The 16,821-nt window shown below is 38.2% G+C and overlaps 1 protein-coding gene across 1 annotated transcript in view; it reads left to right on the top strand.

The window, feature by feature from the left end:
* Neto (Neuropilin and tolloid-like) overlaps positions 1-16,821 on the top strand; it is a 55,983-nt gene that overhangs the window by 23,052 nt on the left and 16,110 nt on the right. The window contains exon 3 of the mRNA XM_011304924.1: positions 9,825-10,940. Coding sequence (XP_011303226.1) covers positions 9,825-10,940 — 1,116 coding nt within the window. The remainder of the gene's footprint in view (positions 1-9,824; positions 10,941-16,821) is intronic.

Genomic DNA, 16,821 nt, shown 5'->3' with positions numbered 1-16,821 from the left:
GAATGTTCTGTTCGTCATCAACTTTTCATCATGATCATGAGTGTACGATCCGATAGCTTGTTCATGATTGATTGCATTGATTGATTGTAAATATAATGTGCGCCTTCCAGGGTTACCAGGTGGACACCTGATCAGGACCCAGGTCAGTTGGTATCAGGCTTCCCTGCTAAGGTTGACCTTACGTCTCGTTTTCAAGGTCTTGGTGAGGAAATCGTGGAGCTCACCTGATGTTAGCTTTTTAAAATTTTAAAATTTCAGTTAATAGCTATTTCGTAACACAGAAAATAATATTCACCCCGTTGACTGGTCCCTCTGACAGCGGGACTGCTATTCACCCCCATTGCATGGGGCGCCCTCTCTCTCTTGGGGTGCAGTACTACGATGCCGCTGGGGTCACTCCAACCCCCAAAACTGAGCCGCTACTTTAGTCAATCCTCTTTGGTGTCTATCATCAGACTGAGAGTTTTTATATTGTATTGGCGATTATAAATGGGAGCGACGAGAGCTTCGGGTCGGGGGCCAAGTCAGCGAAAAAGATGGATGGTAACCAGGAAAGCTTGGTGGAGTAGAAGTAATGTTTCCTGGGGCGCGTCGACGCCAAAAGAGTTCTAATGCTACATATTCCCCTTTTTCACCGTTTACGCAAAACGATCACCAGGGAGTACTGGCTACTAGCCCACATCCTTGTTCACATACCATGAGACAAAATCGACCCTATGTTTCTGTTTTTATGTCTTTTTTTGGTATGAGACCTACCGCGCACTCCGTGCGCCGAATTTGAATTTCGCGGGTTCAGTTGACCAATGAGGAATTAGTCCTACACGTTTCGAGATATTTCGACTCGGGCGAACTTCATTTTTGTGTTTTTACTTTCAGAATAAGGACTCGCACTTTAGAGGCACCTGGCAAAACGTTTGCTAATTATTATTTGCTATCTTTAATTCAATGACAGAAAAATCATCAGGTAATCAGGGATTTTTAGCGTGAAATCCACAAAAAAAAATGATGAATCGATAATCGTAAATTTTCAAACGATATCTCTGGCCTCTTCTTTAATAGATGAGAGATCTTTCGTGATGGATCCTTTAGAAATCGAAATTTTAGGGCCTTATGTTGGAAAATCGCATTTGAAATTTAAAGTAGAAAAATTAATTGAAATTTCAACAATGATAAAATTTTTGGAAAATTCTCCATTGACGAATCACTGATGCACTAATGAAAATCGTGAATAAATTTAAAGTTCAAGCAATAATTCCTCTGAATTTTCAATTTATCGAAAATTTAATTACCATTTGATCATCAATAAGAAATTCAAATAACTCCGGGACTGAAATTTCACGAGAATTTTAACAGTGTCATTCAATTTTTAATGAAATCATATAATCTGCACTTTTCCAGAATAATAATTTCATTGCAATGGATTTAATTATTATTTTTACCAAAAAATGCGCTGGTAAAAATGATTTTGTGCAGACTCTGTCCCATATTTCTGTAACTTCAAGGGAAATCCTGTGGGTTTCGCCGGAAATTTTTGTTCGCATCAACATATGAATAAATTTCATCGGGGATGTATTTTTTTTTTCTCATCACAGAGTGCATCCGAAAATTGGAAGAGGAGATTATTTATTCATGGGGCCGGAAACAGGTGGATTTTTATTTCAAAAACGTTGACAGGATGATTCAGTTATTTCGAGGGCTGAATTTAAGATAATATATCTCCGCTCGGACAGGATTCAGGGGTCTAGCCGCAAATCCTGGTTGTGAGCTTAAGGTCAAAACGACTCACGGTGAGATGGCGGGGTCTGGACGGATGCACTAGCTTCAAAGGTTATAGATTGTGCTCGGGTTATCGTATATTCCAGAAAGAAGAGAAAATTGGACGAAGGTGCGTTAAACGAATAGAACATCAATTGTCCTGAGAAATGTAACAATTATAGTATAGGATAAAAATTTTTCTTTACCCGAAGTTTCCCCGAAAATCTTGGATAAAATTAAATGGATTAAAATATTATTGCGAAACAAAATATAAATCGACTTTTTTTAAATCGTAAATTTCCATCAATTGCGTAATTTATGAGAAATATAACGTAAATTAACCATTTTTCCAATTCCGTAATTTAAAGTTTTCCTAAAAGGCGATTTCAAGAATTTTAAAATAAAAAAAATTATATTTAATAATAATTATATTACATATTTAAATAGACAATTTCAAAAACATACAATCTACGTCCAAATCTTGTACTCCACGATGAAGAAAAATTTCTCCATGCGCTGTTCTACCCTACGCATCGTGAGTCACCAAAAAAAAAAAAAAAATCATTTGTTTAAAAAAATGACGATGTGGTCGACCCTTCATTGGGTGTCTGGCTTACATGGCAGTCACCCCTTAAATCTGACTTGAAATCTTAAAGAGGAACATCCTGGATCAGCAGGATCCACTTCGGAGGTGCGGTGGGATACGGTATGAAGAGAAATCAATGCCCTTTAAGTTTTCACATACATGAAACGCGTGGAAAGTATGGGCATAACGATTGTCTCTCACCCCGTCGGCAAACTCTCGCAGATGGCCCTATTGATTGGGACTTACTCAACGACTAGTGGAAAGCGATATCAGTCTCATATTCGCGGAATGTCCACGTTCATTTGCAAATACTGTACCCGAGATAACCCCTGATAGGTACACATTTACACAACATTCCCCATCAAAAGAGCTCCACTTGTTCCGCTTGTTTCCCAACTTCGTCCCCCAGACACCCATTTTCCACTATTTGTTTAGTAGACATTAATTCATCGCTATTTCTCTCCGTCCTGGTTAATTTCAAATAACTTTCCTAAATCACCCTCTGCACTACGGAAAAAAAAAAAGACAATGATGGATGAGCCCGTGATAAATGAGAATTACTCTCGCATTACGAATATCAAATCACTGGCGGTTTTAAAAGTCAGCGTGAAGGGATTTGGTAAGATAAATATTCACCGTGTGTGAAGTAGTGCACCCTAAAATCCAATATCACAAGAAAAATAGCTCGGGCATGCACTCCATATTCTCTGGTAAAACATTTCTATTTATGTAACAACTACTACGGAATATGGGAAGTTCGCTCGTCATACTAGTCGTCGTAGGGCTCGAACAAAGTTGCCGCATCGCGAAGTATGTTTATTCACCTAACGTATGAAGTCCTCAAAAGTCCCTCGGGAATCTCAAAGTCCCATCTCACTCCATCACTGAGAGTAATTCGATGTATTTTCGGAGGTAATGGAGAATTTTCAGCGGGAATGTTGGTTTACACCGCCGTTATCGACACTAATTCATCCTCTAAATACAGATTACCGAACTATGTCAATACTGCGGTGTCGAGAATTTTGGTAAAATAGTGATATTGACATACCATGAAATTAATTTATACAAAAAAAAAGTGTAGCCTTACCATCACCAGTGCAGTATTAATCATCGCCAAATATCATGACTGAATGATTTCTCCCTTCAAATGACTTCAAATGATTTCGAAACCTTCTGTCGATTCCAGGATTTTCGATTTCACTCAATTTGATTCACTCAAATGATTTTTCTTTATATTCCGGCCCTTTCTGCCCTGTTCTGGATAATTGGTCCTCTCTCACCCTATGAGATGCGTATCGTATTCACTCTCCTATAGAACATAGAATTGACAAGGGAAACCACAGGAAAAACCATGTCGGTACAGGCGGTTGCTTTATTATCAACCTCCGTTCATTGGTGTCTTTTGAAAAATTCGATTCAACAGGGATTCGAACTCACAACTTTCAGAACACTAGGCTCGCACCTAGCCACTGAGCTACTGACCTAATTTTATATGGAATTACTTTTAAGTTGTTGAAATCTTCTGACTTAAGTAATTTCATATGATTTTGTATGACTTCACGTGATTTCATTGTGATTTCACCGATGAAAAGATTTCGGAAATCAGGCCCCATCAGGCCTGATTTTTCAGATTCTTTCGCTTGATGATGACCTTGGATTCGAACTTGGAGAGCGGAAAGACAACTCGTGGAATTGCTCAACAACCAAAAAAAAAGCTTGAGAGAAAACTTTGTTCGTACGTTTTTAAATTATGCTTTGAATTTTTTTTCGTTAACGAAGCGCCATTCATCGATTAATTTTCCAACTGCGGATTTTCGTTACAATTTTTTCCAATTAAATAATTGACAACTTCCCAGGGGTCGAGCCAATAATTTACCCCGTCTTTTCTTTTTCTCAATACTTCCGGCGACAGAGGAAAGCACGAAGAAAATTACGAGGAAATTCGTGAATTTTCCAAGCTTCTGTTTCATTTATTTTTCTTCTGGATTCTCTTAAGTTGGTTTTATGGATGTGGAACCACGATAAATTAGAATTTCCGGACGATACTACTTGAACCGCTGCTGACGATCACCAGGTCTGAGTGCTCTTCTCAGATTTTTGTTACCCTCTCAAATATTTATCTCTTTCCTGTTCTATCCTGAAAAATTGAATTTTTCAACAGATCGCATTCTCCAGTCAGACATTATCGTTCCGACGAGATCAAGCTGAGGCGTCAGGTGAGCGGAACCCGAATGAGATGGAGGAAAGCACGTGAAAGCTCGTTAATTCCAAGTGCACCCAGAGGCGTACTCGTCCGATCGTATAATTTCTTAATATTTTCGCCATTTGCTGTAAAAAAAATTATATTGCCTCAATAAATTTCAGACTTTTTTGTCTGACTCTGATGGCGCGGAGGCGCGCGATGAGAATGCGTTGTAAAAACTAAAAAGCTGTAAAAAAATTAACCAACAAATATCATACGGCTTTATGGGCCGAGCGGAAAACAAATTGCGGACCTTCATGGGGTTTCTAAAACAGCTTATAATGTCTCGGAAAAAATTAATTAATGGACATGTAAACCGTATATAGAAAATTAATTTTGGATTGTCTAATTGTTTTAGTAATTCTGTATTTCGTACTTCTCATTGCAGTTGTATTGGGGCTGGTTGCTGTATATAATAATTTATTTACACTCATCCAAAATTTTTTGAAAAATTAAAATTTAAATTTAAAATTCTCTTAAAAAACATTTGCAAAGTCGACAAATAAGCGAAGAATTGTACAAACAGCTCTAGCTAAATTCATTCTCACCAGCAGAAACTACTGGGTATCATATACATAGAGAGTAAATGGGGCGTTGAGAGATTGAAGAAATGTAGGTGCGCGTTTTCGCATCGTTTTCTCCCCATCGACTCACGAGAATAAAAAATATCAAAGGTTACTTCGTACCCAAGCTCGATATTTTTCGTCTCCAAACTTTTATCATATCATCTATTATACCTTTCCGTGGGTTTTTATACTTGCACGTCCGTCAGTATCGTAGATCTCGTTTTCTCGGAGGATGAGTTCGAACGTTACCCCAAAAATAGTGTGTCGATAGTCTGGGGATACGCTGGCGCATTCTCACTTCATTCTCCGGGGATGAGCATTACGTGGGAAAATTGTCAGCCACGTCAAATCGACAAACCTTTCAATATTTCAAGAAGCGTATCATCTTTGAAATTCATTACATTGAAATGCGAGCTTTCAGAATTCTTTAACATCTTGGCTCTGACAGATTTTTTAAATTTGTAATTGAGCCACAATAATAAACAAAAAAAAGAAAAATAATTACTCCTGTTTTTTAGTTTTAATTGTCTGAAAGATGATCGAATGTAATGATAATTAAATCGGGCACGCAATGGAGTACCAGAAAAAATGAAAAAGGATTTTTGTTTTCTGATATTTATTTATATTCTTGGAATGTTTTTAATGTGTAAATTGCTCTAGTTATCAGATTCAACCCTGATTTATTTAGAATTGATTTTAGTAATAAGTGAAAACCGACATTTTCGATAATCGTCCATTTATCTCATAAACGAATGATTTTAGGAAAAAATGTCAATAGGTCTTTTTTATAGCTGATGAAATTTAGGGCCTTTTCCACTCATATGATTGGTCAGTTCTCGCCTGTAGCTCGAACCCCAGAAGGGTAAAAAACCCCTAACAGACTGGAAATATATTATAATTCCGAAGCTGTCAATTTTCCGGATTTTTCATTTCTGTTTTATCATCAGGAATTCTTCTAGTCGGACGGATCCATTCTATTGTCCATTCAGATGGTAATTGATGGTTGAAACCTGGGTTTATAATGGAAGTTACAAAAGTTTTCGATCGCTGTTGTGCTTGAATTAACCAAACAACACGATGAAAATATATTTTCCGGTTATTTTTCACAGATTCCGCTTTGTAAAAAGCATTCTGCCAACTTCAGTGGTTACTTCCATCACCTGTCAACTACAAAAATAACAATATCCGTTGAATTCCGCAAAACCAGGAACAGCAGCCCAACCGGTAAATTCACGAGATATCTAAATCAGTCAATCTCCATCAGTAAAGCCCCGGAGGTATTCAAAACTGGCCAAACTCTTGAATTAACAAAATCCCCGGGATTCCCCTAATGACCATCTGAATGGAACTAAGATATCTCCCCCATTTCCCCTCACCCACCGCAAAAAAAAACTTTCGTAAAAAAAAATAAACACATCTCAACGGTTACCTCGCGGTGAAGAAAATTGCATAATTTTCTCATCGTCAGTCGTCGTATTTTAGCTGTGGAGAACACCCCCTTGGCCCTTTCCACTTCACCGTCGGCTTTTATACATAAACGCACGGAGAAAGAAACCACACTCTGGATCAAGGGCTGAAGAGGTGATAAAAGCCCGCCCCAACTTTTGACTCTATGAGTTTGCGCGAGCTTGCAGTATCTGATTTATACCCCAACCCTTGAATTTAAAACAAGGCTTGTCTCCTAAATCCCCTCTAAACCGCGGCTCTCTAAAATTTTTTCCCCCTCCAACATATTCTCGGCAAAATTATTTGACCTGAAAGACACATCTTCATCCTCCACTCCAAGATTTAGTTAATGGTGCAGATCGTACGGTTTACTCACGTGTTATCTTGCCCTCGTATCGAACAACCCAAAGGGCGGTTACGTCCTTTTTTCTCATATTCTCGGGCTTCATGTAAAAAAGCTCACATGGACCTTTCTCTTTGAGATTTTTTTTTTTTTGTTCACCACTGCCGGGAGCAATTCAAAGATGTTCCCGTTTGGTCACTGTTTACGAGAATCCCTTGGAATCCTATTGAAGATACTAGTCGTAAAATCCTTGCACACCACCAAATAACTACTTTTCCATGGGAAGAAAGCTGGACCTATTCACCAGAGGATCACGAAAGCAGCAACTGCCTCAAGCCGAAAGCTGAAAACGGGGAAAATAATGAACATAAAAAGAAACCATTATAACGCTGAAAAAGGATTCTGCCACACTGATACTCTCTTACACGTCAAATTTGAAATTTTACTGGATTTAAAGTCTAATGCTCACTAGAGCAATCGTAGAAGCGGAATTAAGAATCGCTCTACCGATTGCAGCTCTTTCCTTTTTCCCCTCTTTCTTTTACTTCCTATTTCCTCATTTAGTTTTTTTTATTTCATTCTTCCATTTCCTTGTTCTTATTGGGAATCGAGGAATCGAGGAACTCAATTACTTCCACCGAAGCGAGAGATCAGGCGGGGATTGACCCTTTTAACGCCAAGAAACGACGCCGAGATAACACTGAAAAACCAAGTGGAATCAAACCAAGCATTCGTACAACAATTCTCGAGGAAAAAAATGGTGTATAAATTTATGGAATTTATGAGCCTTGGATCACTCTTATGGTCCACTCATTTTCTTTTGAAAATTTTTATACATTCAATGTTTACTTGAGTCGATTTGTCGAATATTCCAGTTTGACGAAAGACTAGTCCCAAAGCGCGAGTGATTTTTCAGAAAAACTTGATAAGCTGCTTCGTTTGCAGGGAAGCTTGAAGAAAATATCCGATTAAATCTGAAGCTCAAGTTGTATTTGGAGGATTTTTTTTTCGCACTCTACTCGTCCGAAAACCAAATGGAAAAATAATCCAGCCGATGCTATTCGTTCTCTGAAATTAATCGGATATTTTCCTGAAGTTTTACTGTGTAGGAACGAGTGTGCGAAATTTCACAGAAAAAATATTGTTTTAACAGTGCAATTAACCGTATAATTGAGTATTCAATTATTAATTATTAAGTACTCAAATAGCACGCTCTGTTTGACTGAAATTCGAGTGAGAAAAATAGCCAGGTGAATACCGAGTAGCTAGGTCGAATGGTGCTATCCTATTGGCTGAAATCTGAATGGAAAGAATAACAAATGCAATTTACAATTTAATTACTTTTATCTCGCAAATAAAATTGACAATCACTCGCCCGACAACTCAAAATGACAACTTAACTGTTCATGGAGTTTCAGTGGATTTTTTTTTTAATCATGTAAATAGAATGCTGCTCTGGTCATTTCAACCGAGTTAAAACTGATGGAATTTTAACGATGGGTACATTACGAGTTAAGGGGCAAGAAAGTCTGTTTAAACATTGCTCATTCGTAAGGTCACTGCATATCACGCAGCCCTCGAGGGGGCGAATGAATATTGCATATTTACCAGAGACCCCAGAGGGGCTAGAGGAGTGAGTGAAGTTGAGTTTCAAATCTGCGGGGATTCTTCATTCGTTGCGATATTTACATGAAGAAGCGTGGAAAGAACTTCATCTAATTTTTTTTCCACTTTTTAATTGAAGGAGTTTTGTCAACTCTCCACTCCCGGAGCATGACAATTCTTCCCAAAGCACTTCCTTAATTCGCCTCTTCAACTTCTCGAGTAGTGTGTATGAGTGGAAAAGTTGAGGATGAAGTCGGTGACCATGGGCATCCTGATTGAAGAAATTATCGGAAGGAGGCGATGTCAAGGTTGAGAGAATAAATTCTTATGGAAACGAACTCCTCAGGTAGTTGCAGTCATCCATGCGATTTAAATTCTATTTGAATAAATTGAATATATCAGAAACACAATTTAATCTTTGCGAATCTCTTCGACATAAATATTCCAAGTTCCTTAAACAATATAAATATATATATAAATATTATAAAATGGACCTACAAAATACCTGAAAAATTTACTAGTTGCTGGTGAATTTCACCATTCAGTGCCACAGAATCCTAAAGGCTGACAGAATGCTAAAAAATATTACGATAATAAAAAAGTAACGAATAAATAGACAGATTAGATAAAATGAAATTCTGTTTGAGAATTACACGCCTTTGTACGGATTACTGGAAATGGAAAATGATATGGAAGTGCATGTGATAGACGCTACGTTATTTTTTATTTATTTTATTTTATTTTTATATTCTGGCCCTTTCTGCCTTGTTCTTGCCAATTGGTCCTATCTCACCCTATGCATGCGGATGTGGATCATACACTGTACCTTATTCACTCTTCTATAGAACATAGAATTGACAAGGGAAACCACAGGAAAAACCATGTCGGTACAGGTGGTTGCTTTATTACCCATCTCCCGTTCATCGGTGTCTCTTGAAAAATTCGATTCAACGAGGGACCGTTGAATCGAAGGAGGTGTTCACTTCCTCCTGATAATTTTGAAGCCAATGCTTTTAGAGAGGAACCTTTCGTAACAGCAAGACGATTTTTTTTATCGATTTCGATATCGTCGGTTAATCTAGTAGCCCGAAGGGTGAGAGTAATGTTGAGGCCGTAGATAATCTATCGATTTGTATATTTGTACTGAGGACTACAAAATACAGTTAATAAGTTTTCCAAGACATAAAGCCTTGGGATTAAAAAAAAAATCCCCCATCACTGTTGTTAACTTAAAATTACAATTGATGAAAATAAAGAAAATATTGAAACTTTATGTTGCAGTTACAGCGGGGAGCACCTATGCGTCAGAAGACACGATGAAATGGAGTATTCCAAGCGGTCGTAGAAACGAAAGGTCATCGACCGTTGGCTCGAGAGTCTTGTCGAGGCAGAAGGAGCAGAGAAGCGTGACTACGACCTCAAGTGACTTTCCCGAGGCCATGCCAACTCAAGTGTCAAGCACCAATATCCGATTAGATAGGTTCACTCCGATTGACGATGATCATAAGACATCATCAGACAGCCCATCGACAAGTAGCGCCCAAACGACTGACACTATTCTGAAGAATCCCCCGAATCCGCGGGGTCAACGTCTAGATAGTAAAAAATACGAGTTAGCAGATAATGGAGGCAGTTCAATTGAGCGAAAGATAGCCAATATGAATTCATTGGAATCGATTGGTGGGCAATTGGTGAAGACGGAAAGGGTTGGAGCTCTGCTAACGAGCATCGGTGGTTTGCCTCCGACCACGAAACCGGGAGAGCATCCGGATGACTCTACAATGAGGGAATCTCCACGGTCAGTGGCATTAGAATCCATGGAACTTCAACCAAGGAAACCTACCTACACCATCAAAGTCAATTCCCATATGTCTGACAAATTGCCCACGAATATGGGAATTAGGGATACGGTATCAGTTAGCAATGTGTATCCGCAAAGTCCCACGATGACTAAAACCGATGTTGAATTGCATTCCCCTTCAGTCAACACGATTGGCCACTTTGCCACAACTCAGAATTCCCTTGATTCATCAATCGATTCACTTCAATTTCAATTGGAGCCACACCAAGATCAAGTAACGCCAGTTAGAAGTACGAGCGCTGTCCCAGTGGAGATGAGAGAGAAAGATCGCCATATCGGTGAGCTTTTCAACAGGCACTCTGATCAATTCACCCTCTCTCACTCAGTACATGGATATCGGGATCGATGGCAGCCCGGCAATCATGATAACACAACGGCAATGACTGCAATTGGCCTCCGACGGAGGTACATGCGCGATGCTCCAGAGGGTTCATGTGAAAAATTTTCAATCGCTGAAGAGAGAAGACAAGAATTCTACAGTCCAAATTATCCCCAGATGTATCCAGCATCAATAGACTGCGTTCGGATACTCGATGGTAAGTGCCTCATTATTATTTACCTAATGCTAATTATATCGTATTAAACTATCCGTTGGGATGTAGATCGAATATCGGCCAATCGATTTGTGGTTTCATCCCGCTCCACAAGTTTCATCTCTTTCGCCTCGTTAGGTTCTCAGCGGTACTAAATGGATTTCAATTTTCACCCGCCAACGTTCAACCTTATAGCATGTGTCACTCGGACACGATATGGCTAGCCCCCTGGGCTGAACCGCTAAAATATTGGACATGTTTCATCGAGACCTTTAACGATATTGTTTTACGATTTCCGATCTGTGTCGCTACCGTTCAACTAGATATACCGATGAATGATAAAACAGATGACCATTCATGATACAAAATATCAATAACGATAACGGAAAATGCACTGCAATCAGCACTTTTTTTTTTTGTAAACATTTGTATTTTTAGATATGTCAATCGTTTCCACTTCACAATCGGAAACTTATCGGCTCCATCGAATTTCATTGGATTTTATAATTGCCTCTCGATGTCCCACCCGTTCAATCACGTCCCTCACTATTTCCTCTCCCATTTTTTCCTTCACTCATTCGATTATATTCTCAAACTCATTCGATCACAATTCCGTTCCTACCTTCATGGTAGTTATTATGTAGAAAGAACATAATGTGAATCTCCCTCTGTGCGATGCACATACACCTTTACTGTTGTCGAAGATAAAAAAATATACACGGAGAGACGACGCCCCGTATCGCTTTATTGAAAACTCATTCTTCAAATACACTGACGACTAATGAAGCAAAATGGGTTGCACTATAATTTTTTTTCTGAGGAAAATACTCGAGGTACTACAGAGTGGTAGTTGCAATCTCGTATGCGCTACCCTCATCCTGCCATACCCCCATATTCGCGATAGGTAGCTAAAAGACCAGAGTAATTATTCAACAATACGAAATAGTCAAGTAGAAAAATCCACTTCTTGACAACTTTATTGACAGCTCGGACTTTTCAACGCAAAACTCGTCAAGGATTTAATATATCTCACAAGGTCTTTATAAAGCTGTCTAGATTGGGATGTAAGGCCCGCAATGGTGGGCTGGGGTCCTCATCTGGCCGGCATTATCAGATATTTAAATGGTTTACTTAGCCCTTACGATAATCAGATAAGGCAAATGCGCTTTTTTTTACACCGTAATTACACGAAACAACTCTCTTTCTTTCTTTCTATTTTTTTTTTGAAGCGCAATAAACAATTGAGACCAATTGAATATTCATAATGCGTCAAAGAGCATTAATACCCAAGTTGATGTTATGGGAACATGTTAATAAATGCAAATATTTATTATACTATTAATTGCGAGAGTCACCATGTAGCTATAGATTAATATAAAAATCCAATAGCTTAAACAAAAGTTTTTTATGTACCTGTTTTTTTCTTGCTGTATATACTGTAAATATCTGTAAATATTTTTTGTAAATTTTGAATAAAAACATGGTTAAACAAAAAAATAATAATAATAATCAGATAAGGGTTTAATCAGTTTCGAGTCAGACTTACATGAATTGAAAACGAGACGTAAGGTCAACCTCAGCAGATAAGCCTGATATTAACTGGCCAAGGGTCTGGATCAGGTATCCTCCTGATAAACCTGAAATGCGTACCTTATATTTATCAGGTATGGCTCTAATCTGCCTGCAGGACCACCTTGACAGACTTCCAGCTGAAATTCACCGGAAAAATATGCAAAGCCGATGATTTTCCTCCTCCAGCATAAAAGCAGGAAAGCATAAAAGCATCATAGCCTCTGAATTATCACACCAGTCGAAAATACGGGAAAATATCCTGTAAAATGTGTGCCTCTCGTAATTTCCTGAAATTCTTTCTCAATAAAAAAATAAAACTGTGAATCCCCGAGGAGCCTTCCCTGATCGTAGAACGATAGTGTGCGGCTAAATGGAAGTAAAAAACTGAAACAAAAGGAGAAAATAAAATTGGCAAACTTCCCCCGTACGACAGCGTAAATCACTCTCATCCCCTTAAACTTCCGTACAACATGTACCAACGAGAAAAGAGTGCGGCCAATCGATTTCACCACCAGTAAGAATCACTGATGCTTGAGGTGGATTTAACCATTACTTAACTACATCATTTAAATGAACCAATACCCAAATCAATTGGAGTACATTTACCTCGACAGACACGTATAGAAGACTCCCTAAATCCACCATTGGGGAATTTCCCTAAAGAAATTCATGAGAATTCAGTGAGCACAAATTTAAAGGGATTGGAAAAGGCCAATGGTAAGTCTTCCCAAATTTATCCAAATAGCGGAGCAGTTGGCTCTCAATCGGATTGAAGTCAGGGTCGACGTGCTCCACTATTGGAACTCGGACACGGGGTCTCTTCAGGTTCTAAGAATAGCATCGCTTATGTTACTCCGTATGTGTCTGTCGTCACCGTGAATTCTCTCTTCATATCTCATTTAGGATTTATTCATCTCCCTGCGCTACTGAAAAAAAAAACAGAATTAAATTTCGATTACATGTCTAATGCACGTCAATTTTACACAAAAAAATGGTACACATGCATCCAACATAGTTTGTAACAAAATAATTGTGTAAGACAATATATCGTGTTAATTAATCAGCTGTTGGAATTATGGGAGATAAACATGAAATAAATTTGCAAAATAAAAATATGTACGACGACTGGCCCAGATTTGAGTTGACGATTTATGAGGATTCAGTAATATAAATACGGTGGATCTCTCTGGATGATAATGGGCTGAGGAATTTCCATGGAATACCAGAATACGAGACAGCCAGTGGGAAAGGCTTTCCCGACGGTGAGACTTGAAAACGTGCTCAGCATTTGAGGATTACACGGCAGGAGAGACACCGTTAACGGATGAGTCGACTCCTCCATTGGTGCTATTGTGCATGTCGATTTTACCTCATAACACAGTTCAGCACATACACAGAATTATTCCCCAGGAGAACACAACACTCTATGGGGAAAAATACCCCCATTGTTTCATACTGAGTGGTAGTGCAATTTAGCTCGAAGCCAGTGCACCACCAGGAATTTAGATTTGCAGTAGAATTATATCAATGCATCACTCATTCCCCAAATTCTGGAAACAACCAACGACATTATACCAAATTGAGTTTTCTTATTGGAGCCACTGAAATAAACAAACTATTCTCTCCCAACATGTATACACTTATGTTATTTGTCCAGTTGGTGCAATTTTACAATTAACAACATTTCACATTAGTAATTATGTAATCAGAACTGCTGTCTCTGGAAAGGATTCAATTATTTGGAATACTCATTTGGGTGATAGTGCGTTCTATAACATGCTTAATGGATTGTTATAAATATTTTCATTTTAATGATCAATAAGAGGGGAGGGGGAGTTATTGTGGAACTCAGTGTGTGTAGGACAAATAAATTCGGGGATTACAAATTCACGGTAAACTGCACTCACGTCCTCATCAAAAAGTCAAACTTCATGCGTTTTTAACACAATAGACGATTTTTTTAGGTGAAAAAAAAATGCGAAACCACTGAAAACGGAAAAAGCCTCCAAAATGTGAACTTGGTTGGAACACTATATTTTTTTTACCAACCGTCAAAGCGATTGTCAATTTCAAGGGTTTATTCAGGGTTTTTTCCATGGGAGACTCAATCTACCAGAGCAAGCTACCGTTTTTTTTTTTATTATTGTTTTCAATTTTCGGATATTCAGAGGAGACAGGAAGCGCCGTCTCCTCGATAGAAATAATATTTTCTCATTTTCTAGTAATTGACACCTTCGAGATTGAATTTCTAATGAGAGATGAAAAATTCAATTGAAAAACATTACCCCAACGGACTTTCAGTTTCAGAGTTGGAAGTTGAGGAGAAACTTTGGCTGCCGAGTCATCGGTTATTCTTGAATTTCAAGCATGAAGATTCTATCAGACAGAAATCGTTCTTGAGAGAAAATGTGTCAATCTGATTTGAGTTTGCGAGTGACCGTGGACTCTTTTTCAATTCAACGGAATATTTCCAATCGTCGATTTTCCACTGCTACGTCTGAGTGAAAAGTACAGAATAATTTGTGGCACTGGTGGACTGACCCACACCTGTCCAAAATCCATTTTCGAAAATCAACAGTTGACCTACAATTATTCAAAATAAAAATAAAACATTAAGAACAATAATAATGAATTTGAGGCAATGAAGCTGTTGTGCTGGCAAAGTTCACAGCAAATTGCGCCCTCTTAAGGTTGTTGTCGCGCGACAGTCTCTGTAAAAAGTTTATCCGCTGTAAAACGGGCCAGTTTAGAACACAATCTTTTAGCGGTATATAGTCTCACTTGATTGATTGCATTGTGCATGGATAGCTAAAGCATAACTATATATTTTCCATATTAACTATTTTCAATTATATAAATTTATGAATTTCCGATAATTATATTCCGTAAACCAAACGGTCAATCGATTTGATTTTTTTTTCTGTATTTCCTCCCACAATGTATATTCCACGTTTTTTTTTATTTCTGAAACTGTCGAGCCGTTGATTTTTAAAAAATTCTAATCGGCAAAACTCCATTTAAACACGTGTTAAATCACTCGAATTTCAAAAATTTATATCTCAAGTTCAAAACGGTCAATTGCAAATGAAAAAGGCTCATTTTGTTGCTAATTTTTCAAACTATTCACCATAAAATTTTTAACGAAAACTGTCGAAAAAAAATTCTACGCGACAACAACCTTAATAAGACGTGATAATCAGAAAATTTCCATTGGAATAGTGTCTCCACCATTTATGTCTTTTCAACGTCTCATTGTCTGTTGGGTTAATGGAGGTTGGAAGATATCGCATCGTCAAGGATTGAGAATTTAGGATCACTACGTGCATTTGGATTCTGAGGGTGGATAATGGGATCGTAACACCCAAACGGACACTATGAGAGTGCTCAGCAAGCATTACACGTACTTGAGCCACTTGTATTTTTAAATTGAATAATTCTAAGATCCTTTCCATTGCATTATCAGACTATTCCCTCGAGGAAAATCTCGCCTCCATCAAGAAGTAATTGATGAATTACTAATAATTACTTTAAATTCTGGTGCTTCCGCTTCCTTTGATCCAACTTTTAAATTGCCAGAGGTTTTAAGTTGACGACGAGGAAAGTAACTAGGGAAAAATTGTACAGGAAAATTTATTTTAGTTTGTGAATTCACGGGATCAAGGGAGGCACTTAAATTGTTGTCAACTTCTCGTGAACTATCGCAAATGAGAAATTAATAAATTGAATGAAATGAGTATTGACTGCAGACCGTACGTCGGATGTGAATCCTTTGAAAATAATTTGTTATGATCTGGAAAAATGATAGATATGAGATGCCAGGATTCTCTCGGTGTATGATACAATTCCTTTATTGCCATGGTCTTCTCCCTTTCCTCAGAAGTACGCGGCCAATGAGTTCTTCATGGCGCTTATTAATTGCACCGGTGGAAACTTTTTAATTGCTCACTCTCGACGACGTTAACACAGTTAGTACGTCGTAGTGAATTATTCGAGGTTGTACAGAAAGGGACGAAGAGGCCAAGTCAACTGGTTCCAATAATGAGATCACAGTTCAGCGGATACTTGATGGTTGTGACGAAGCTTTGATTAAATTTTCACCTGGCCGTTGTGAAAAAATTGAAGGAAGCACTGGATAAAGTTCGTTAGACTTCTCCATTTGTCGAATGATAATTGCGCGATCCTTCATTACCAGATCTCATTGGTGGATGTAGAATGAGCGAAGAGCCCAATACATTATAAAATAGCTCGTAGCATGGTGTACTGTTGGTCGTAGAATTTAATGTTAAGCAGTGAATTGGTCTTCCAACGAAAG

Source organism: Fopius arisanus, unplaced genomic scaffold (assembly GCF_000806365.1).
Source record: "Fopius arisanus strain USDA-PBARC FA_bdor unplaced genomic scaffold, ASM80636v1 scaffold00040, whole genome shotgun sequence".
NCBI lineage: Eukaryota > Metazoa > Arthropoda > Insecta > Hymenoptera > Braconidae > Fopius > Fopius arisanus.
This window is presented reverse-complemented; position numbering and strand designations above follow the sequence as displayed.